This window comes from Geotrypetes seraphini, chromosome 2 (genome assembly GCF_902459505.1).
Source record: "Geotrypetes seraphini chromosome 2, aGeoSer1.1, whole genome shotgun sequence".
In the NCBI taxonomy this organism is placed as follows: Eukaryota; Metazoa; Chordata; class Amphibia; order Gymnophiona; family Dermophiidae; genus Geotrypetes; species Geotrypetes seraphini.
Genome location: NC_047085.1, coordinates 396,618,404 through 396,642,600, shown reverse-complemented (window position 1 = coordinate 396,642,600; position 24,197 = coordinate 396,618,404). Strand labels below are relative to the sequence as shown.

Here is a 24,197-nt window from a genome sequence, read left to right as displayed (position 1 = left end):
TCTTTCTATGCTTCCATCCCTCCCATCCTCCTGTGCAGCAGAACCTTTGCCCAGCTTCCATCCTTCTCTCCCTCCCATCCCTCGTGCAGCAGAACCCTTGAGCAACTGCCACCGCGCAGCTGAACCCCCGCTGACCCTCCATCCTTCCCTCCCAACCGATCCCTGCCGACCGCAACCATAAATACCTTCCAGCAGAGGAGCGTTGGGCCAGCAGCACTCACAGGCTGATCCACGGCCTTCTCGCTGGGGCCTTCTGTGCTGCGTAACTGATGATGTCATCAGTACACAGAAGGCCACAGCGAAAAAGCTGCAAAGCAGCCTTTGAGTGCTGCTGGCCCGACGCTCTTCTGCAGCAAGGTATTTATGGTCGCAATCAGTTGGGAGGGAAGGATGGAGGGTCAGCGGGGGTTCAGCTGCGCGGCGGGGGAAGCACGGCTGCTTACGACTAGGGCTTATTTTGGGGAGTAGGGTATATTAAGACCTACCCTGAAAATCATACTAGGGCTTATTTTCGGGGAAACATGGTAGTACTGTATATGAGTGAAAAAATGCATTATTTCTATCAAGCACAGCTATCAATGTTCTTCTACAAATGCACTGGGCAGCATGAAACTTGAAATAGTATTATAATTTCTAAATGGACTACATTTTTATGACCTTAAGCCAATTCTTGAAAAGCCCTATGCATGACAATGGGAGCTGCTGAAGCACCACTCACTCACTTCCTTTTTTTTGGTTTTATGAACAAATGTCCCTTTTCTTGTGTACTGAGCTGAAATATCAAGAAATCTGCAGCCAAGTTCTTTTTCAACATTCTCTAGTCACCAGTCTGTGACATTCACGTGTCCAAAAAGATTTGGACTTTTCCTAATCTCTACAAGTGAGACAAGTATTCCCAGAACCAGCGTGAATATCTTTATTGTAGCACAAGAAAAATGCCACAGGCCAAACATCTTCTCAATTCAGCCACGTACACCACTCAGGAATTTGGCTGAATTAAGTTTGGTCTAGCTCATATTTATGTCTACATTAGATACTATCAAGTACAACTTTTTCAAGTTTTGGGGTTTTCTAAAAAAAAAACACTATAAACATATGAACATAAGAGTTGCCATACTGGGACAGACCGAAGGTCATCAAGCCCAGTATCCTGTTTCCAGCTCTGGCCAATCCAGATGAGTCTAAAAATCTCTATTAAAATGGCGTGCGATTTTATAGAGAATGACACGGTGATAAATTTGTCTCCGTCCCCACAGGATCTCAATATCCCTAGCCCAGCCCCGTAAGTTCTGTCCCTTTCTCTGTCAAATTCCTGCAAGCTCTGCCTTAACCACACAAGCCTCGAACACTTATGATTTTAAAATGTTCGAGACTTGTGCAGATCAGGAAAGAGCTTGTGGGGATGGTACAGGGATAGAGAGATCCCACATCTAACAGGTCTGACATTTAGGCCATTAGATGAGTTTCATGTTAAGCCATATGCTATGGTTACCTCTTGTTTATACAATGGAGGTTCTTTGCAATTTGCTGGCAAACGCTACGTCTGTTTATAAGACTCTTGACATTTAACATTGCTTTACCATCTAGGATTGATTTTGATTGTTTTAATCAATCATTTATGTGATATCATCGAGACTCCTGATGCAGGCCTGAGGGCTGAAACATAACATTTTCATTGGGTTGGTTGGAGAGAACACCCCTTCTCACAACTCCAATGCTCTCCCAGACTTCGTGTTATTTTTGTCGGTGCTAAACGTATTTGACAGCATTTTATTTTATTGAGCATTTAATTACCTTATTTAAATGCATTTAAAAGTGTTCTTTGCTAATGGTTTCAGCGCAGGCACTGAAACCATTAGAGCACTGGGCGGCACACTAATGCTAGCACTAATTGCCTTTAGCGCGGGCTTTAGGTTTGAGCATCGGCCCACAGATGACTGGGATTATCACTGCGGCGGCAAAAAGGGCGAACAGAATGCTAGGAATGATTAAGAAGGGGATCACGAACAGATCTGGAAGGTTATCATGCCGCTGTGCCGGGCCGGGCCATGGTGCGCCCTCACCTGGAACACTGCGTCCAGCACTGGTCGCCGTACACAAAGAAGGACACGGTCCTACTCAAAAGGGTCCAGAGAAGAGCGACTAAAATGGTTAAGGGACTGGAGGAGTTGCCGTACAGTGAGAGATTAGAGAGACTGGGCCTCTTCTCCCTTGAAAAGAGGAGACTGAGGGGGGACATGATCTAAACATTCAAGATACCGAAGGGAATAGACTTAGTAGATAAAGACAGGTTTTTCACCCTCTCCAAGGTAGGGAGAATGAGAGGGCACTCTCCAAGGTTAAAAGGGGATAGATTCCGTATAAACGTAAGGAAGTTCTTCTTCCCCCAGAGAGTGGTAGAAAACTGGAACGCTCTTCCGGAGTCTGTTGAAGGGGAAAACACCCTCCAGGGTTTCAAGACAAAGTTGGACAAGTTCCTGCTAAACTGGAATGTACGCAGGTGAGGCTGGACTCATTTAGAGCACTGGTCTTTGACCTAAGGGCCGCCGCGTGAGCGGACTGCTGGGCAGGATGGACCACTGGTCTGACCCAGCAGCGGCAATTCTTATGTTCTTATAGGCCTCTTAGATTCCTCTTGATTAAAGCTGTGGAGAATTGAAGAAGCTGAGATTATAAAAGCAGACAAATATCTATGGATGGGCAGGACTGGTTTTTTGCTGCCCCCACCTTTCAGTCTCTACTGACTTGTACAAATGAGGATCTATAAAGAGTCCCTAGACATGGCCCCACATTGTTTCACATCCCCCACCAGCCCAGTCCGGGATGGAGCTCACTCTCCCTGCACAAGCTAAATACCTGCTGTCACACAGACTCCTTTAACTTCAGAATAGGAAAAGAGTGGAGCACTGAAGGCCACAAAAGGGGAAGAAACACCACCCTCCCATGACGCAACAGCCAGGATCCAGGATTGTATTCAAGATCCTAATGTGCCAGATGTGCAGAGCTATTAGTCACCTTCCTTCCTGCCCTCCTTCGAGCGCACCGACAAATCTTCCTTGCAAAGAATTGCCAGAGCTGTACTACAGAAACCTCTTCAAAAACACAAGGGCAGGGAGAGCAAATCAGCCCACCCTCTATTTGATATAAATCAGAAACATGTCACAGTTAAAAATAAAAGAGGCCAAAGGAACAAGACCATAACATACCACAGAAAGCAAACAGATACACCATTTTAGAAAATCAGCCAAGCACTTGTTTTAAATTAACGATTGAGGCTAGCTGATATTTTGGAAGCTTATGTTCATACGTGCAACATTCCATAAAACAACAATAAAGAAAAAGTGACCATCTCTAGGAAACAGAAGTCATCAGAGCAGCCTCTCCAAAAGTACTTAATATTGGAACTCATTAACTCGGTTTTGATTTGGACCCATGCCATGAAAATCAGCCATTCTCAACACTTTAGATCAGTGGTCTCAAGCTCAAACCCTTTGCAGGGCCACATTTTGGATTTGTAGGTACTCGGAGGGCCTCAGAAAAAAATAGTTAATGTCTTATTAAAGAAATGACAATTTTGCATGAGGTAAAATAGTTTATAAATCTTTCCTTTTGGCTAAGTCTTAATAATAACATAAAGATCAAGAAATTGTTATTTTACTTTTGCGATCATGATAAACATACTGAGGGCCTCAAAATAGTACCTGGCGGGCCGCAAGTTCGAGACCACTGCTTTAGATCCACAAATTTAAATCATGTTCAAAGACGTCACAAATAATAATGCTGCCATTTAACATTTCAGCGACCACAGCAACACTAGTAGCCACTGCGTCTCTTGCGTGTTTTCGTTGTACAGCACTGCAAGCACCTGGTAGCGCTTTATAAATAATAAACAGTAGTAGTAGTAATGTATAAACAGCAACATTGATGGCACTGCCCTGATAAACCTATGTCAAAAAAGATTCAGGGTGAAGGATTAAAGATACCTCAAGAAGAAAACAGGCAGTGGAAAACTTTGTATATAGTAATATTGGAGCACTGCCCCAAAAATTACTTAAATAAAGCTATACATATGTAAAGATCGGCTCAGAGACATGGACGGGCTTTTTCAGAAGGTAAAACCCCCCTATCTTGCCACCTCACCACCCAATCATTGCTGAATCTTTCAGACTTTAAAGCAATAAATAGTGCCAAATTTGTGCCAAATTCATACCAAATAAATATTAGAAAACAAGAATTTTTTGCTTAACTTAAAGCTTGGTTTCTTGGTTTCAACATGCACACGTTTTGTGCTCCTGCTTCAGGAAACCAAACAGCATTAGAATACAGCCACACTCAACACATATGTATAGCTTTATTTAAGTAATTTTTTGGGCAGTGCTCCGATATTACTGATAAACTTTATGAGCACAAAACTCGGGATTTGGCCTAAAGTTACTGAGAATAAAGTCAACCACAAGAAGTGAAGGCTACTGACCACACTTTATTTGCTTTTCTGTACTAGTGTTCTTTAGAACCTCTCCTTGTTGGCTTCAAGTTACTGAAAACACAGCATGCATACAGGGGAGACTGCAAGTTCTCAGCAGGCAGAATACTTTCTTAGGTAGGCCTCCTGTCTTCATTGCCATCTTCCAGAAATGATAATACGATCTGTAAATGAAAAATCCACTGGATGCCTCCAACTCATGGAATCGCAAAGGCACAATGCAATTACAAGAATTTTAAGTACTCCTCATCTAACACTATGCATCTGGTAGCCATGGCAACTGAGGTACTATTACAAAGCTAGTGAGCAATAAGTGGGATACTCATGCGATAATCCCTCCTTCAGACTGATCATTGAAAGAATATTTCACAGTGATAACATACATAGCAGTGGGAGAAATTTTGTGGTATCTGTGAGATCGCGGGAACTTGCAAGGTTTCTGCAAGAACTCACAGATAGCAGCTCTGCATGGGGTAGGAGTGTAGGAAGATCGCTCCTGCCCCGGTTCACCACTGGACCACCAGGAATTTTAAAGGTACCATATTTACTAATTGGAGAGGCGGGAGGGAGGTGAGAATTGTTAAAAGTTGGCCGGAACAGCAAGTGAGAGGGATCCCTCATGTCCCAGCCCACCGCTGGACTACCAGGTGTACTTACGGCAGGCCCAGGAAGGAGAGGTGTGTGGGCGCTAACCCAAATGTAAACCAAGAACCCCATTTTTGATCCCAAAAATCTCGGTTTACTGTATATTCGAGTGTATATGGTATATTCCGCCAGAGTTGCTCTGCTCACATCAACCCTCTCCTCAAGTCACTTCATTGGCTCCCTATCCATTTCCACATAAAGTCAAACTCCTTTTATTGACATTCAGCAGCTCCTCAATATCTCTCCTCTCTTATCTCTTCCTAAACTCCTTCTCGGGAACTCCGTTCATCGAACAAGTCTCTCTTATTTGTACCTTCTCCTTTACTGCCAACTCAAGACTACATTCCTTCTCTCTCGCTGCATCATACACCTGGAACAGAATATCTGAGTCATCAATTTGTCAAGCTCTGTCCCTGGCTGTATTCAAATCCAGGCTTAAAAGCCCACTTTTTTTAGGTTAACATAGAAACCTGATAAAGGCCAAATGGCTCATCCACAGCATCCACTATCTCCTCCTCTCCCTAAGAGACCCCCCCGTGCCTATCCCAGGCTTTCTTGAATTCAGACACAGTCTTTGTCTCCACCTCCTCTACTGGGAGACTGTTCCATGCATCTACCACCCTTTCTGTAAAAAAATATTTCCTTAGATAATTCCTGAACTCCACTCGCTTCTAAGATACCCATGCCTCAAACTCCCTAACCCCCCTATTTGTCCTATTTATCTGTCTGATTAGATTATAAGCTCTACTGAGCAGGGACTGTCTCTTGAATGTTTCAATATACAGCGCTATAAAAATGATAAGTAGTAGTAGTAACATCTGGTTTTCTATCTAGACGACCTATACAAAGCTATTCTCTAAACTTTTACAGTGTAAAGGGCTACACTTTTTTATAAGGAAGTGCACCTTATTTTTAAAATATATCCTTCCATGGCTTCACCACTCAGCCTCCATAGATGCTTTACAGATGGGACGTCTGCATGGCACCGTTTAACTGCTAACTGGGGGTCCTAAATTGCCCACAATACATTTTTCACCTTTTAACAGTTCTCAGATTGCTAGAGAGAACAGAAAATGACATCTCATCAAATCCAGTCTCCCCCTTCAATACAAGTTAAAATAAGGAACATGAATGATGTATTTGATAAAGACCGACTCCATTTCCCAAACGTTTTCCCGATTTGGATTCTGCCAGAAGAAGAAGGCCCACATTCGGCATTAACAGAAAGCAGCATTATACCATCAGCAGAGCATCTGGAATTCAAATGTCTCTGCTCAGTCCAGTGCTGCAGCCATTTGAATAACTGCTTTCAGGGGCAGTGAGCAAAGTCACTTTCCTCAAATGAGCTACAGTCAAACAATGCAGCTTGTGTGTGAACCCGCAGATACCACAAAAATGTGGAACAGCTCCTCAGTCAATCTCATCCTTCAGGAAACTGGCTGGAAAGTGTTATCTACACAAATGGTCGCTCTGTGTTCTGCATAGCATTATTTTAAATATACATAGCGTAGATTTTTTTTTTTTTTTTTTTTTACAAAGAAACGGATTTAAGAGGTCATTTTGGAAGCCTTGTGTGGCATTTACAGATGTAAATGGTATGCCCATGTAAAGGCTAATTTAATGCAAACCACAAAAAAAAAAAACAAAAAAAAAACAAGGTTCGACAATTCCACGTCAAGCAGACCAGAGCATTACTACTACTATTTATTATTTCTATAGCACTGAAAGGCGTACACAGCGCTATACATTTTAACATACAATAGACAAAAGAGTTTACAATCTAATTTGGACAGGACATTTCAGGGTTGGGGAGATTATAGTGGATATAGGTATCAAACAGCATGAGTGGGACTTAAGAGTTGAAAGCAGTTTAAAAAAAGTGGGCCTTTTACTTGGATTTGAACACTGCCAGGGATGGAGCATGACGTACTGATTCAGGCAGCCTGTTCCAGGCATAAGGCGCCGCAAGAAAGAAGGGACGGAGTCTGGAGTTGGCAGTGGAACAGAAGGGTACGGATAAGAGGGGCTTGCCCGATGAGCGGAGATCATGGGGGGGGGGAGATAAGTGAGGAGAGATATCGGGGAGCTTCAGAGCGAATGCACAGCAAGAGGAGTTTAAACTGTATATAGAAATGGATGAGCAGCCAATGAAGCAACTTGAGGAGAGGGGTAATGTGAGAATAGTGGCTCTCACAAAATATGAGTCGTGCAGCAGCATTTTGAACGGATTGAAGAGGCGAGAGAGGAGCACGTGGGAAGCCCGAGAGAAGTACATTGCAGTAGTCTAAGTGCGAGGTGATGAGAGCATGGACAAGGGTTTTGGTCGTGTGTCCAGAGAGAAGAGGACAGATTTTGGTAATATTATAGAGGAGGAAGAGACAGGATTTGGCAGTTTATTGGATCTGAGCAGAGAAAGAGAAAGAGGAGTCATAGATCACTCCAAGGTTTTGAGGATAGCGTTATCCACAGAAATCGAGAATGGCGGGAGGGGGAGGTGAGCTTAGGCGGAAAGATAAGGAGTTCAGTTTTAGCCATATTCAGTTTGAGATGGCGGTGAGACAGCCAAGCGGCAGTGTCGGACAGGCAGGCTGAAATTCAGGTCTGAACTCCCATAGAGCTATCCGGCATGGAGAGGTAGATCTGGGAGTTGTCAGCATAGAGGTGATATTGAAAACCATGAGAGGAGATCAGCGTACCAAGAGAGTGGGTATATATGGAAAAGAGGAGAGGGCCCAGGATAGAGCCTTGGGGAATGCCAGTAGACAGCGGGATGGCAGCTGAGGAGGATCCACTGTAACATATGCTGAAGGCATGATGAGAGAGATAGGAAGAAAACTAGAAGAGCAGAATCCTGGAATCCCAGCGAGGACATGTCGAGAAGGAGGCGGAGATCCACAGTGTTAAAGGCAACAGACAGATCAAGAAGAATGAGTAGAGAGTAGAGTCCTTTGGATTTGGCCAGGAACAGGTTGTTAGAGACTTTAGCAAGGGCAGTTTCTGTAGAGTGAAGAGGGTGAAAGCCCGATTGAAGCGGGTCAAGAATTTTATGACAAGAAAGAAGTCCAGGTAACGGCGGTAAACAGCACATTCAAGTAGTTTGGATAGGAAGGGGAGGAGGGAGGGCAGTAGTTGGAGGGGGACGTAGGACCTAGAGAGCGCTTTTTAAGAAGGGGCGTAATTGTAGAAGTGGAGAACAAAAGGTTGAGGATGTGATAGATGGGAGGGATTACAGCGGGAGCGATGGATCCGAGTAGGCATGTAGGAATCGGATCAGAGGAGCAGGTGGTGGGTTTGGAGGAGGAGAGAAGGTGAGCAGTTTCCTCTTTCGTGACTTCAGAAAAGGAAGAAAGGGTCATAAGGATTATTAAAGGGAGGTCAACAGAGTGGGCAGTCGGAAGGGGTGGCGAGGGAGGTGACATTGTTAAGAATTCAAGGTGGATCTTGTGAATCTTGTCGCGGAACAACTCTGCCATCATCTGGGGCAGAGCAAAGAGGGGATAGAAAGTAGAGGCACGTTGAGTAGAGAGTCGAGCGTGGCAAAGAGACGGCGAGGGTTGGCACTAAGAGAGTTAGTCAAATGGTTATAATAGTCCTGTTTGGCAAGCAAGAGGGTAGACTAGAAGGACATCAGCATGAATTTGAAATGAACGAAGTCAACAAGCGTGCAGGATTTAAGCCAAAGATGTTCAGCAGCTCAGGCACAGGAGCACAGGTAACAGATTTTGGGAGTCTACCAGGGCTGGGGTTTGGCATGTCTTACAGGATGGGAAACTGAAGGGGCAAGGGTATCGATAGAAGATGAGAAAATGGAGTTATAAGAGATGACAGCTTCATCGGTAGACTCATTTAACATAGTAGTAGAAAGGAGATATGAGACACAGTGGTAGACAGTATGTCAGGGTCAATAGCCTTAAGGTTCCTAAACGTACAGGTAGTAATCAGTCGGGGTTGGGGGGGAGGGTGATGAATTGTGAAGGTTAACAGCAGATGGTCGAAGATGGTAAGATCCAAGGTGCAGAATTCAGTGATAGAGCAGTTGGCCTTTCTGGTGAGTAGGGGCAGTGCAGCACAGCTTGAGGTCATATGAGGATGTTAGAGCGAGAAACCTGGATGTATAGGAGTCAGAAGGGTCATCGGCATGAATGTTGAAGTCACTGAGAATAAGGGAGGGAGATGAGGGTTCAAGAAAGAAGGAGAGCCAGGAGTCAAACTCAGTGAGGAAGGAGGAGAAGGGTTTGTCAGGGGGTCGGTAAATAATAGCTACTCTGAGAGACAGGGGGGGGAGGGTGAATAGACAGACGGAGTGAACTTCAAAGGAAGGAAAACAGCAAGATTGAGGCAGAAGAAGGAGTTGATATTTACAAGATGGTGAGAGTAAGAGTCCAACACCGTCTCCATGACCATTCAGGCGAGGCATGTGTGAGAACAGGTACCCTCCATGACACAGGACAACAGCTGAAGCAGAGTCTTCAGGACAGATCCAGGTTTCAGTTAGCGCTAGCAGGTGGAGCTTTCTAGAGATAAAGAGGTCATGGATGAAGGTAAGTTTGTTGGATACAGAGCATTCCATAGAGCACATGAGAAGGGCAGGGAGGAACAGAAATAAGATTTGTGTGTGGAGGGATCAATGTGAGGACCAGGATTAGGATCGATGTCCTTTGCAGAGAGCAAGAGAAGGAGTAGGAGGATACAAGTGAGTGTGGGAGAGGCATGAGGGCTACGCCATGGTGGAGATGCATATAAGTAGAGTGGGGATCTCTGTATGAAAGGGAGAGAGTGCAGTAGCTGTAAGGCTGAGAAAAGGGTGGGGGAGAAAAGAGGGGGGAAGAGAAGAGAGAGGGTGAGGTGGTAAAGCTGAAATGTGACTGGTGTGGGGGTTGGAGGTTAAGTGGTTTAGAATAGGGGGAGGGGATGGGGGATGGTCAGTAGTAGTAAAAGGAATTGGTGAACAGAAGTCATTGGTTGGGCAATAGGTGGAGGTCTATATATGTAATGTGAGCATAGGGATGGGTGAGTTGAGGGGAGGGTGGAAGAGTCTACGCTGAGTTTATGGTGTGGCTGAAGAAAGCCAGAAGTGGCAAGAGCTGAGAGGTGCAGTCCAGGTAGAAATAGCTGGGTTTATATATAGGAGTGTAGAAGAGTAGTGAAATGATTTGGGTTCAAAGGCTTTAGGCTGTTTCTAAGGTGAGAAGGGAGTCACTTAGGCTGGAGCAGTTTCAGAAGTATCCTTGAAAAGAGCCAGAAGTGGCAAGAGCTGAGAGCAGAAGAACAAGTGGGGAATGGGACTGTTCACGTCAGCCTTGGAAACAATCAGCATATTAGGATTTGATGTTGTTACTCTCCCCTAGAGAATTTGATGTTATCACTCCCTTTTATGGTTTCACCTATGATGTTCATTTGATTTCATTCATGATTATTTATGTTGATGCTTTTTTTATTGTGAGATTGTTTTTAATTATCCTTCAACATTTATTTTAGATATTCTAAGCATTTATGTATTATGTTGAATTTATTTGTATGAACTTTTATAAATTGACTCCCCTATCCCTGAGGTAGGCTTCACCCTGGAGGCCGAAACACGGCCCATGTTGGGTCAAAAAGAAAAAGGACATTATATTCATGTACTTATACATGTATTAAGTTTTTATTTGTGTTTGCAATTAATAAAGCTGATTGTTTCCAAGGCCAATTTAATAACACCAGTAGTTACGTGCTCAAATGCCAAGTGATACAGAGACTGAAAGGGGCCTGGCTAAGGGAGTAATCTGAGGCAGTTCAAAAACATTGTGTGTGCATTCCCAATCTTGCACAGGAACACTCTTTTTTTGAAAAATTCCTTTGATTTTGCACATCCTCCAAGCCTTGTATAAACGTCAGCTAACTATTTTGAACATCAGAGGAGTGACTGAGAGGGCAATTGTGCTTAACCCTTTAGTATTTAAAATGACCTAAAGATGTTAAACGGCCCTTTAGGAGTTTGACTTCTTAATGGGCAACTGTTACACATGTAGCTTTGTGAAATCCAGAACTCACATGTACACTTCCCCCTCCGTCTTCGCTGTGATAGGGGATTAACAGACCCGCGAATACAGAGAAACCGCGAATGACTTTTTCATATGTTATTCGCTGTTTTCTATTAAAAACCATCGTGAATAAGGTGAAGCCATGAATAATATGATGGGAGACCTGGCTTGTTCCTGAAGAGGCAAAACACAGTGAAGAAAGTGCTGGGAATCAGCGATTTTCTTTGTAAACGCTTGGAATCGGCGATTTCTCTATGCAAGCTGATGTAATTTGGGGGAGGAGCCAGCAAGCTAAAAATCGCAAATAGTGTAGTTACACATGAGAAGTACCACAGTTTACATGGACTAACCACTGAGTCGTGCTGCTCTTTTTTTTTTGTACATGTATCTTTATAAAACAGCTGTGCTTGCTGCATGATTGGTCAGAAATTCAGTCCTGGTGCAATAAATGTGTCATGGCAAAACAGTAAATAAACAAATAGTGGTAGTATAGCAGGTTAAGGCAGTGATTCCCAACCCTGTCCTGGAGGAACACCAGGCCAATCGGGTTTTCAGGCTAGCCCTAATGAATATGCATGAGAGAGATTTGCATATGATGGAAGTGATAGGCATGCAAATTTGCTTCATGCATATTCATTAGGGCTAGCCTGAAAACCCAATTGGCCTGGTGTTCCTCCAGGACAGGGTTGGGAACCACTGGGTTAAGGTTATTACCATTTTATATGTATTATTGCTTTAATGCAGTTTAGCAGCTAACCCACTTAAAGTTTTACATGCTTTTCTTACTTGCAGATTTTGTCTGCACATTTTAATCCAAGTAATTTGCCCTTTCCTGAATGGTTAGATATTTAGTCCTGGTGCAATAAATGTATCATGGCAAAACAAGTGTCGATCTTCAGCTAGGCATCATTTTAGAATTGTGTCTACTGGTGCCTAAAGTGAATTTTTAGGTCCCGGTAGGCGTCTGAACCTTAGGCACACCCTATTTATACCAAGGCTTTCATGGCCTAACTACCGGCACCTAAGCCCATAATCTGCCTCTAACCACGCCTACTTTCTGGTAGGCACCTTGGGCTAGGCATCTTCCTTAAAGTGGTAGGCACCTACCACCCAATTTTAATTTAAACCAATTATGAAGCATTAATTGCTTGTTATCGGAGTCAATTAAGCTTTTTAAATAATTAAGTTAGGCACCTAGATTGGCTAGGTACACCAATCTAGGCGCCTAAAATTTTAGGCATCTTGTATAGAATCGGGGCCGAAATGCATGAATATATTTTTTTACCATTTCTTGAGAGATTTTTGTACTCTTTAGATCTATAATAAGAAATCATGGGCACAAGACACCACTGAGTTGTCTAGCAATTTTACAAAGAACTGTAGAAACAAATATTCCCTAAACAAAATACAGTACTACTTCAGCCTGTAGTCACGTTTGGGCTAATATTCAAAACCACTTAACAGAGTAACAGCACCTGCTATCTGGATACTGCTGTTGACCGGAATATTCTGAATGGTGTGTCTGAACATTCTTACCAAGCCCCACAGCATTATGCAGATAGTGCTGGTGTGGGGACAGAGCAGGCCAAGAATTTATCTGGATAGTGGCAACGTTCACTCCACTTTCAGGTAACTTATTCAGATAATTTGGAACAGATGTAACACTGTCCCACATTATCCAGATAGTAGACTAAATATTTCCACTATCTGGATATGATCCAGTACTGTGCCTTAGCCAGATATTCAACCCCCTTTTAAAAAAACAAAACAAAAAACAAATGTAACCTCTTTGATTTAGAGCTTTATATAAAACCAAATAATCCTGAAATGTGCAAGTTAACTATACCCAACGCATTTTTTGTCATGACTAGGTGTCAGCTACAAAATTCCTCTAACAGAACTCAGAACTGCTTTAGCACATTACACCTCTTACAGGAATTATGCTTGGTGCTTATGACAAAAACCAAACAAACCCCAATTTGAAAACACACTAGCAATGGGCAGTATTTTAAGCTCTTGATCAAAAAATGTCCACTGCTGTAGATTGAGCTATGGGGCAAAAACAATTCAGTGTAACAAACCACAAAATGCTATCACCAAGGATTTAAAATAAATACAGCTACAGATCTGCAAGCCTGTTAATGTAGGTTCATCCTCTAGGATGTATCAAACAGCGGTAACAAACAATTTATTTGTGAAGCAGCCTGCACCATAACTGCAAATAGCAAACTAATCAGTGCCTTATGGCAGAACAAAATACAGGTACAGGCTCCCAGGAAAAGATCTGGAAGCCTTCTGCAAACAAAGAAGGTAAGAAGAAGTCTTACTTGTTCAGTCTTCTCAGGTTCTTTCTTGTCTGCTGGCAGAAATTGGTGATTCTCTCGCGTCAGTTTCTGGACGAATTCAAGCCGTCCAATGTCGTCTTTCTCCTGAAGCTTGCACATCACTCCCGCCTTGAAGTGTGGAGAAAGAGCAAGCAGATATTTAAACCCACAATCCCAGGACATGGCACTACCACCGTTTACTTTTAATCTAGATGGATCATGGTCAGTTCAACTTTGGATCTGTAGTAAAGCGATAGGAAAATGGAAGGGGGCAAAACCCCTCAAGTTCCTTGGGAACCAGAATCTCAGACCCTTTCAAGAGTAAAGGCAGGGCTATCAACTGCCACCACAGATTGTGTCCGATATGTCCATATGGTGTTTGTTCTTAGCTTCCACCTATTTCCTGTTACGTAAGTTAACTAAAACAAGAGGTTAAAAACTCATGGGAAAGTTAGCCAGGAACAACTCCAGCAAAAAAAAAAAAGATACAAAAACGCAGAGTCGTCATTCCTAAAAATAACATCACACCACCTCCCTATTTCTCACACTATTTCATTATGCCTTAGAAAAGCAAATTTATTTTTTAAAAATCATAAGCAAATTATTTGTGATTTTCTAGAGGTTTGTTACACAGCTTTTAATCAGGGACACACCTAAAAGGCAAAGAGGCAGCAATTTTTCTGAGCAGTGACATTTTGCCAGGCCACACTGTTTAGCTAGTGATGAAAAACAGCATAATGCTGGGATTAGGGCCCTTCTTCTTAAGGAAAAAAGTGCCATGGAAATTTTTATATCCTCATATCACCTTCATTTAGGAACCCATCAAAAGATTGTCGCACACAGTGCAATATGGTTAAAAACACGCTATGGCATTGCTTTTCTCCTGACGCAGAAAGATGCAAGATCTCTATAGAGCTGCACCCCATTTCTTACAGTATTATCCCCTGGAAGAAATTCTGAATAGGTCACCCAAAGTTGGGGGTGCAATTTTGGGATCCACGCATCAACTAAGAGTGTGGCTACAGTCTCAGCACCCTGAGGTTCTAGGTTGAAACCCACGCTGCTCTTTGTGTTCCTGGGCAGGTCACTTAATCCCCCCATTGCCTCAGGTACATTAGAAAGATTGTGAGCCCGCCAGGACAGGGAAAAATGCTTGAGTACATGAATAAATTCATGTATAGAAAATTAAAGCGTTAACAAGTGTTAATTGGCACTCAGTAGTAGTTCCATGCAGATCTGCTCTATACCCCTGTTCTATAACCTGCATTCTCAGCTTCCGTATCTCATGTGCAGCTCCAGAGGGGGTATGGACGGAGTAGAGGGGCATGAGCAAGTCAGGGGTGTTCTCAGGATTTAAGCTATAAAATATTTGCATTTCTGTGCCTGACAGTAATTGGGACAAGCATTTATTCCAGCTTTTGGCTGGCATAAATACTCACGCCCATGTACAAAATTGTGCAAAATTACCATTAGGTGCAGAACTGCCATTCTAGAATTCACCCTTGGCACACATCATCCCAGTCAGGGCTGGCGCCAGCGATAAAAGACGCTAAAAGCCCAGGCCAGCATCTCTCTTTCTCTCTTCCGTCCCCTCTATGGGCTGGGAGAGAGAAATGCCAGATTGGTATTCAGGGTTTTGATATTCATTATCACCAAAATTGGGGCGGGGGAGGAATTTGAGATAGAGGTGGAGCTACTGAATCATAGGTGGGGGAGGCACCAATACAGCATTTGGCTCAGGGTGCAACAGTCCCTCAAGCCAGCCCTCACCCTAGCACTTAACTAGACTAATTCAATCCTAAGTGTTCCTTGGGGACTGATCTTCCAGAAACTGGACAAGCATAACTCTGCTCAGCTTCTGAGAAATTAACAATCAAGGGGGTATAAAGGTAGCACGCAAAAATGCGATACCTTTTATGACAAAGGCAACACAATGAGGGGGCAATACAAGGGGGTGGCTGAAAGGTTCTCAGACCAAGCAACCAACTTCCTAAATTCTGAGGTTATTTTGACACTTATTTCGTTAAGTGCCAATTTGCAGAAACAAAATTCTCTGTTTTTGGCATCATTGATTGAAACCTGCCCATGTCATTCTCTTCTTGGTTGGGCTGGGAACTTTTCAGCATCCCCTCATATTCAGCTAGTAGCACTTGGGGCTCCTTTTACAAAGGTGCACTAGCGTTTTTAGTGAACGCACCAGATTAGCGTGCGCTATCCAAAAAAACTACCGCCTGCTCAAGAGGAGGCGGTAGCGGCTAGCACGCGCGGCATTTTACCGCGAGCCTTTGTAAAAAAAAAAAAAAAAAAGCCCTTGGTGTTTTGTTTTCTTTTATGCTGGCTGCCATTGGATGAATTAGCCCTAGATATTCAATGTCAGCTCCTATCTTGGCAGTGGGACTGAACATCCAAACGTGGGGGGCGGTCATTGAGAATTACTCAGGTACCACCAAAAGTTAACCAGGTAGCTAACCAGATACCGCCAGTAAATATTCATAGCTCCCCCTCTCGAATATCCTTCCAGAGAATGGATGGTATAAAACAACAACAACAAAAAAAAGAAAGATTGTGGAACAGAAGATTGGATGTACCAGTTTGTAGTTTAATAAGCATCCAAATAATTTAAAAACAATAATCTTAAAAACAATCCACAAAGGTTGCAAGATAAAAACCAAATAATGTATAAAATACAAATGACCCAACACGGGCTGTGTTTCAGCAAAATATAAATGCCTTCCTCAGGGGTCTTATGGGGTTCTCGGCTGTCTTAAATGTAAACCCATAAGTCACAAAAATTCCAAGCAGTTAAGAGTGTACAAAATACACAGCACACATGCTCCAAATGTAGGCTGGATTTTGTTGTTTTGGTATAAAAACAAAACTTAAATGACTGTTTGTGTGTTGATGTGTTTGTTGAGTGGGACTTAAAAGGCAACTCTGGCTAGGAGGAACTAAGGCCAGTTCCAGGCAGACTTATACGATCTGTGTTCCGTATATGGCAAGACAGATTAGGATTGGCTGGAGAGGGCTTCAATGCCAACATCAGTAGTTAGAATGTTAAGGATGGTACCAGGCAGACTACTATGGTCTGTATCCCGAAAATGGCAAAGAAATATCAGGATCAAGCATACCAAAGTAGGGCATGTGATTTATTTATACCACAAGATAGAGAGGCATCAACTGCATAATCCCGCAAAATTACAGCCTCAGGTATGGATTAATTGAATTCTTAAAAAATGAAAAACCTTTAGCGATAAAAAAAAAAATAATTAACCCTAGAAATCACATATCCCACTTTAGGTACCTGCAGGTTTTAGGCTTTGGAACATGAAAAACATCAAAGTTGTGAAAAAAAATTGTATAGTCTCATTCTACTGACTCTTTAAAAAATGAAAGTCGCCCCTCCAAGCTTTTAAAGCCTTTAACTCTGTTATTTGTAACAGTGGGTCACATCTGTATACCACATCCATTGTTAGTTTAATCATGAATCACTGCTGGGCAGGATGGATGGACCATTCAGGTCTTTATCTGCTGTCATCTACTATGTTACTATATAATCAGAACAGATAAGTTCCTGGAGGAAAAGTAGATAGTCTGCTACTCTGCTTCTTTGAAAATAAGACCTATTCCGAAAATAAGCCCTAGCATGATTTTTAAAGATGCGCCTAATATAAGCCCTACCCCAAAAATAAGTCCTAGTTAAGATCAACCCCCGAAGCCCCACCCCGCCCCCAAAATGTCCCTGACACTCTCTGACTTCATCCCTGACATTAGTGCTGCTTGATTTGCTGAAAAAAATTGGACTCGTCGATTCCGCAACCCTCACCCCTGCTGCTTTAGGAGGCCTCGGAGAGGAGGTATGTCGGTGGGGTTCTGCTGCACAAGGGGATGGGTGAGAAGGAAGGAATGATGCTGCACATGGGGGGGAGGGTAGAAAGGAAAAAGGAAGAATTGGGGTAGAGGAGAGGAAGAGGGAGATGATTGTTGTACATGAAAAAAATAAGACATCCCCGAAAATAAGCCCTAGTGCATTTTTTGGACCCAAAATTAATATGACACACTTATTTTCGGGGAAACACGATATTAAGGCAGGCATGGGGAAAGTCACTACTTATCCCTGGGATCACTGGCATGGAATCTTGGTAATGTATGGGATTCTGCCATGTACTTTTGACCTAGATGGGCTACTGTAGGAAGCAGGATACAGAGCTAGATGGACCATCAGTCTGACCCAGTATGACAGTTCTTGCGTGCTTATTCAGCTCTCAGCCCAGCGTAAACGCTTGCATCAGGAGCCGAATGTTCTAATTGCTTGTGACTTTCAACATAAATAGATGACTCAGCGTAAAGAAGGCTAATGTATTCACCAGTGCTAACAAAAAGGTAAAAGTGTTTGGTCACTATGTAACATCTGGCAATTGCAAATTCACCATTCACTACACTTCCATTGCTTTCGACTCATGATGATCTTGTTCTCCTTCATTTGCTTCTTAAACAGGAATAATGTTCCATTACAGTTGAAAAGACCCACAGATTAGAAGCAAAGGTAAAGAGAGTGGAGTGATAGGACGAATGAAGCCAGCAGTCCATTACAAAGAGGCAAACTAATCTGAAGCCAGAGCATTCTGCTCACAAGAATGATTAGAGGATCAAAATGAACCCAAGTGAAGAGGATAGCCAGAAAGAAAAAAAAAAAACCAGAAATTCACCTCTCAGACTAAAAATGCATTTGGTTTGCTACTACACAAACATCTTTAATAACTTTACAAAAAAAGCAACAAGACTTGGGTTGTTACCAGGACAGAGAACTATTTTTAAATGTGGAAAACTTTCCTACTAGCGCCCGAAGACAAAATAGACAAACCTTTGTTCAGGTGAGATTTATTAGTTTATACTGTGGGAAATATTTCTCTCCCATACAAAACATATGGATCAAGTACAACATCAATAATAGCTATTTAATAATAAAACACAACACGTCCGAACTGACATCAGAGGGAAGGCTTGCAGGTCAGCCACATGCAGCGTGCAAGAGCCGCTGCCTGCGTCCCTGCAAACAAGTGCAGCTGAAGGCAGGAAGGAGCAGTCCAGCTGGATGGCCCTGGAGAGAGCGAGTGCGGCCCTGGAGCAAGCAAATAAGGGAGAGAAAGGATATCAACATGGAACAAAGGGAGAATGGAGGGGGGAAAGAAGCGCATTTGGACATGGGAAGGGCACAAATTTGGGACAAAGGCTGGAAGACAGGGGGGGGGGCACGAACTCGGGACACAGAAGGAAGGGATGGGGCATGAACTTGGGACACAAGGGAGGGTGGAAGGGGGCACTAAAGTGGGACATAGGAGGGAGGGAGGGAATAGAAAGGGAGAATTGATAGGCATGAGCGTGTGAGTGAGAGGGAAAGAGATGGTGCACATGGGGAAAAGAAGAAAGAGGAAAATTGACCAGAGAGAGAAAGGACTGAGGTAGAAATGCATGAGGAAGAGAAGGATGAGAGGGAGAAATGCTGGATATGGTGGTGAAAAAGGAATAGAGGGACAGATTGAAGGGGATGCAAGGGGGAGGAACGTTGGACAGGGTGATGGAGGGAGAGATGTGGCATGGTGCTGGATAGGGGTGAAAGAAGGAGAGTGTTGGGCATGGGGCTAGCGGGCAGTGATGAAAAATGCTGCACATGATCCAAGGGATGAGGAAGTAGAGGGAGTGGGAGAGATGCACCCTGAATTTCTTTCTCTCTCTCTTTCCTCACTCCTTTTGCAGCAAGGGAGGGGATGAGAGAAATACAGATGGATAGTGAGAGAGACAGGAAGACATGTTGCTAATGGGGGATGGAGAAGAGTGGAAGGAAAGTTGGACTCATACAGAGGGAGATGTTGGATAGGGAAGGGAATGAGGTCCTGAGGAGATAAAGCATGTAGGAGGCAGAAAGAAAATAAATATTGGATGCACAGTCAGAAAGAAGTGCAACCAGAGAGTAATAAAATCACCAGACAACAAAGGTAGGGAAAATGATTCTATTTTCAATTTAGTGATTAAAATGTGTCAGTTTCGAGAATTTATATCTGCTGTCTATATTTTGCACTGTATTTGTCTATTTTTCTATAGTTGTTACTGTAGTGACATTGCATATTTTAAAGTCATCAGCCTTGACATCTTTTAAAAAAATGAATGTAAATTATAATTTACATTTTCTCTGCGTATGTGTTTTTTTTAATTTTGTGGTTACCTTTATGTATTGCTAATAAGATTACATGAAAAATGAATGGAAGAAGTTGCATTATAATTAGTACTATTATTATGGGGGTGGAGTAAAGGGCGGAGCTTGGGCAGATCATCGGTCAAGTAAGCAGGGTGGAGGGGTGCTACAAAAGATTCTTCCTTGTGGGTGGGGCTCATGGAGAGAGGTGAATGTCCTGGGGACAGTAGTTATAGGGGCTGGAGTGGTGAATGAATTGCACGGGTTGCTTTTTTAACTTGCCAAACCCTGGTGGTCATCTTCAGCCAGAGGCCATAAAACCCTGCTCTCTTGGAAACCTACTACTCATGTACCCTATATCAATGACAATACCTAATAGTTAGACCAGTAGTCTCAAACTCAAACCCTTTGCAGCGTCACATTTTGGATTTGTAGGTACTTGGAGGGCCTCAGAAAAAATAGTTAATGACTTATTAAAGAAATTACAATTTTGCATGAGGTAAGACTCTTTATAGTTTATAAATCTTTCCTTTTGGCTAAGTCTTAATAATAATATTGTAATTTATAGCTAAAGAGACATATGATCAAGAAACTGTTTTATTTTACTTTTATGATTATAATAAACATACCGAGGGCCTCAAAATAGTACCTGGGGGGCCGCATGTGGCCCCCCTGGCTGCGAGTTTAAGACCACTGGGTTAGACAAAGTTGTTACTCTCTTCCTCCAGAGCCTGTGAACATGATTTTCACAGCTTCCTCAGTCCTAGCTGGCTTGTGGAGCAGAACAGAAGTTCATATCTAAACTTAGGTTTTCCACTGAGCAGTATGCAGCTCCATCACACCCACAGGTAGGCCCTAAGCAGAGTTTCAGAGCAAGTAAAACAAAGTTCCACCCTGAAAATTCCATGACTTACACTTACCTCTCTCTCAGAAGTATCTGTGATGGGATCACACGCTGCTATTTCTCTGCAGTTGTTCTCTTCCTCTCGATTAATCGCTGGAAAAATGGAAACCCAGTGAAAATGTGCAAATGCTCACATTTCAGTTAACATTTATATGAAATTACTACATACTTAACTTTTCAAGAATTCTCCTTGCTCTCTGAAATCTAATTGCTAACGGTTGATATTTAGAGTGCTGGAGTAGACTAGTGGTTAGTGCATTTGCCTGAGAATAAGGAGAACTAGGTTCAATTCCTACTCCAGCTCCTTGTGACTGGGCAACACATATATAAATACCACCATCACCCGTCCAGCCTCAGTGTGTCCATGAGGTCCTGGAGAGCCGTCTGCAGCAGCCTACACAGGTGAGTGTGAAACTGTGCCCCCCCACCCCCCGAATCGCAACAACGTTCATGTGCATGCACCAAACACAGGCAGGGTGTGTCTCCAAGAAACACAACTGCTCATGTCCTAACAAAGGAAAAATAAACAACACGCTTACATAGAACATTATAAATGAAATCAAGAAAAACTTTATGAAAAGTTTCCAATGCATACTCTCATATGTGGAAAGGATGTGCTCAGAGACATGGAGGAAAAAGGGGAACTAAGTTTCCAAAAAAACCTCACCACCCAATCATTGCAATACTTCCATTTTACAAGGTAATAATGTTGCGCAAAGCATCAAAAATAAATTGCACTTATCTTATTATATACAGTTTGGCCTCGAAGTGCCACGTTTCATCGTTTCTTCAGAAAGCCAAATGAAGCATTCAAAAGACAAAAGTCTTCTATAATAGGTGTCAGTCTCTTTTAAAGCTCACAAATTGATGTATAACTAATCCCATTCAATCTTTCTCTGAGCACGGGTAAAGTTCCATTAGACTGGAAAACAGCTAACGTCATCCCGCTCCACAAAAAGGGATGCAGGTTAGAGACTGCAAATTACAGACCGGTAAGTCTCACGTCAATAGTGTGCAAGCTTATGGAAACATTGATTAAACACAAATTAGACATGGTTCTGGACGACGAGAAACTGAGGGGGATCCACACCAGCATGGATTTACAAAGGGGAGATCCTGCCAATCCAACCTGACCAGCTTCTTTGACTGGGTAACAAAAGAACTAGATAAAGGAGAGTCCCTAGATGTGTTGTATCTGGACTTCAGCAAGGCCTTTTATAGCGTCCCACACCGCAGACTTTTGAACAAGATGAGTTTGTTGGGGCTAGGAGAAATACTAACTGCATGGGTTAGGGACTGGCTCAGTGGCAGACATCAGAGGGTGGTGGTAAATGGTACTTCCTCTGAAAAGTCAGAAGTGCACAGTGGAGTACCGCAGGGCTCGGTCCTGGGTCCAATCCTATTTAATATCTTCATACAAGATCTGCCTCAGGGACTTTGAGGTAAAATTGCATTATTTGCCGATGATGCTAAATTGTGCAACATAGTGGGCGGAGATACCATGCCCAACGCTATGACACAGGACATACTTTTTCTGGAGCACTGGTCTACTATTTGGCAGCTGAATTTTAATGCCAAGAAGTGGAAGGTTATGCACCTTGGTAGCAGAAACCCATGCAGAACATACACCCTGAATGGTGAGGGTGGTGGTCAATGGCAAGAGGGTGGTGGTCAATGGCAAGAGGGTGGTGGTCAATGGCACCCTCTCTAAGACATCGGAGGTGACTAGCGGAGTGCCACAGGGCTCAGTCCTGGGACCATCCCTTTTTAACATATTTATAAGGGACTTGACCCGAGGGCTTCAGGGAAAAGTAGCGCTGTTTGCCGACGACGCCAAACTGTGTAATATAGTAGGTGAAAGCGATCTCACGGATGGTATGACGCAGGATCTGATCAAGTTGGAAAACTGGTCCTCGACATGGCAGCTGGGCTTCAACGCTAAGAAATGTAAGGTCATGCATCTCGGCAGCAGAAATCCATGCAGAACATACACCTTGAATGGAGAAACACTAGCTAGGACTTCAGAAGAACGGGACTTGGGAGTGATCGTCAGTGCAGACATGAAGGCTGCCAAACAAGTGGAGAAGGCCTCATCCAAGGCGAGGCAAATGATGAGATGTATCAATAGGGCTCAAGGATGTCCCTTATGAAGGACGACTAGGTAAGTTGCATCTTTACTCTCTCGAGGAACACAGGGAGAGGGGTGACATGATAGAGATGTTCAAATACGTTACTGGCCGTATTGAGGTGGAAGAAGACATCTTCTTCCTTACTGGCCCTACAGCGACAAGAGGGCATCCGCTAAAAATCAGGGGCGGTAAATTCCATAGTGACACTAGGAAGTACTTCTTCACCGAAAGGGTGGTTGACCGTTGGAATTATCTTCCACTTCAGGTTGTTGAGGCCAATAACGTGACTGACTTTAAGAACAAATGGGATCAACACATGGGTTCACTTCAAAGAAGAACTTAGGGGGGAGGGTTATTTGAGTGGGCAGACTTGTTGGGCCGAGGGCCCTTTTCTGCCGTCATATTCTATGTTTCTGCTCAGTACTACTCGAAAGGGTCCAAAAAAGAGCGACTAAAATGGTTAAGGGGCTGGAGGAGTTGCGTTACAGTGAGAAATTAGAGAAACTGGGCCTCTTCACCCTTGAAAAGAGGAGACTGAGAGGGGACATGATCAAAGCATTCAAGATAATGAAGAGAATAGACTTAGTAGATAGAGACAGGTTGTTCACTCTCTCCAAGGTAGGGAGAATGAGAGGGCACTCTCTAAAGTTAAAAGGGGATAGATTCCGTACAAACGTAAGGAAGTTCTTCTTCACCCAGAGAGTGGTAGAAATCTGGAACGCTCTTCCGGAGTCTGTTATAGGGGAAAACACCCATCCAGGGATTCAAGACAAAGTTAGACAAGTTCCTGCTGAGCCGGAATGTATGCAGGTAAGGCTAGACTCTAAGCTGAAAGGAGCAATAAAAATGGCTACAGACCTTTATGTGAAGAAAATAAATAAAAACAAGAGAAACAGGAAGCCGATATGGTTCTCCAAACTAGTGGTGGAGAAAATAAAGGCGAAAGAGTTGGTGTTCGTGAAATATAAAAAAAAAAACAAGAAGAGGAGTGCAAAAAGGACTACAGGGTGAAACTGAAAGAAGCCAAGAGAGAGATACGTCTGGCGAAAGCACAGGCGGAAGAACAAATGGCTAAAAATGTAAAAAAGGGAGACAAAATTTTTTTCAGATATATTAGTGAAAAGAGGAAGATGAAAAATGGAATTGCTAAACTAAAAGATGCTGGGAACCGATATGTGGAGAGTGATGAGGAAAAAACAAATGTGCTAAACAAATACTTCTGTTCTGTGTTCACAGAAGACAATCCCGGAGAAGGACAGAGATTGTCTGGCAAAGTTACACAAGAAAATGGAGTAGATTCTGTGCCGTTCACGGAGGACAGTGTTTATGAGCAACTTGAAAAACTGAAGGTGGACCAAGCGATGGGACCAGACGGGATCCATCCCAGGATACTGAGGGAGCTCAGAGAGATTCTGGTAGGTCCAATTAAAGACTTGTTACAGGGTTACAGGATCTGAGGCAACATGGCTTTACAAAAGGTAAATCATGTCAAACGAACC

At 43.1% G+C, this 24,197-nt stretch overlaps 1 protein-coding gene across 3 annotated transcripts in view; it reads right to left on the bottom strand.

Moving 5' to 3' along the window:
* The window catches only part of RAPGEF5 (Rap guanine nucleotide exchange factor 5), a 427,979-nt gene that overhangs the window by 182,833 nt on the left and 220,949 nt on the right, over positions 1-24,197 (bottom strand). For all 3 annotated transcript variants that reach the window (XM_033930889.1, XM_033930887.1, XM_033930890.1), the window contains exons 7-8: positions 20,586-20,662; positions 13,479-13,604 (exon numbers count right to left, since the gene is read on the bottom strand). In XM_033930889.1, coding sequence (XP_033786780.1) covers positions 13,479-13,604; positions 20,586-20,662 — 203 coding nt within the window. The remainder of the gene's footprint in view (positions 1-13,478; positions 13,605-20,585; positions 20,663-24,197) is intronic.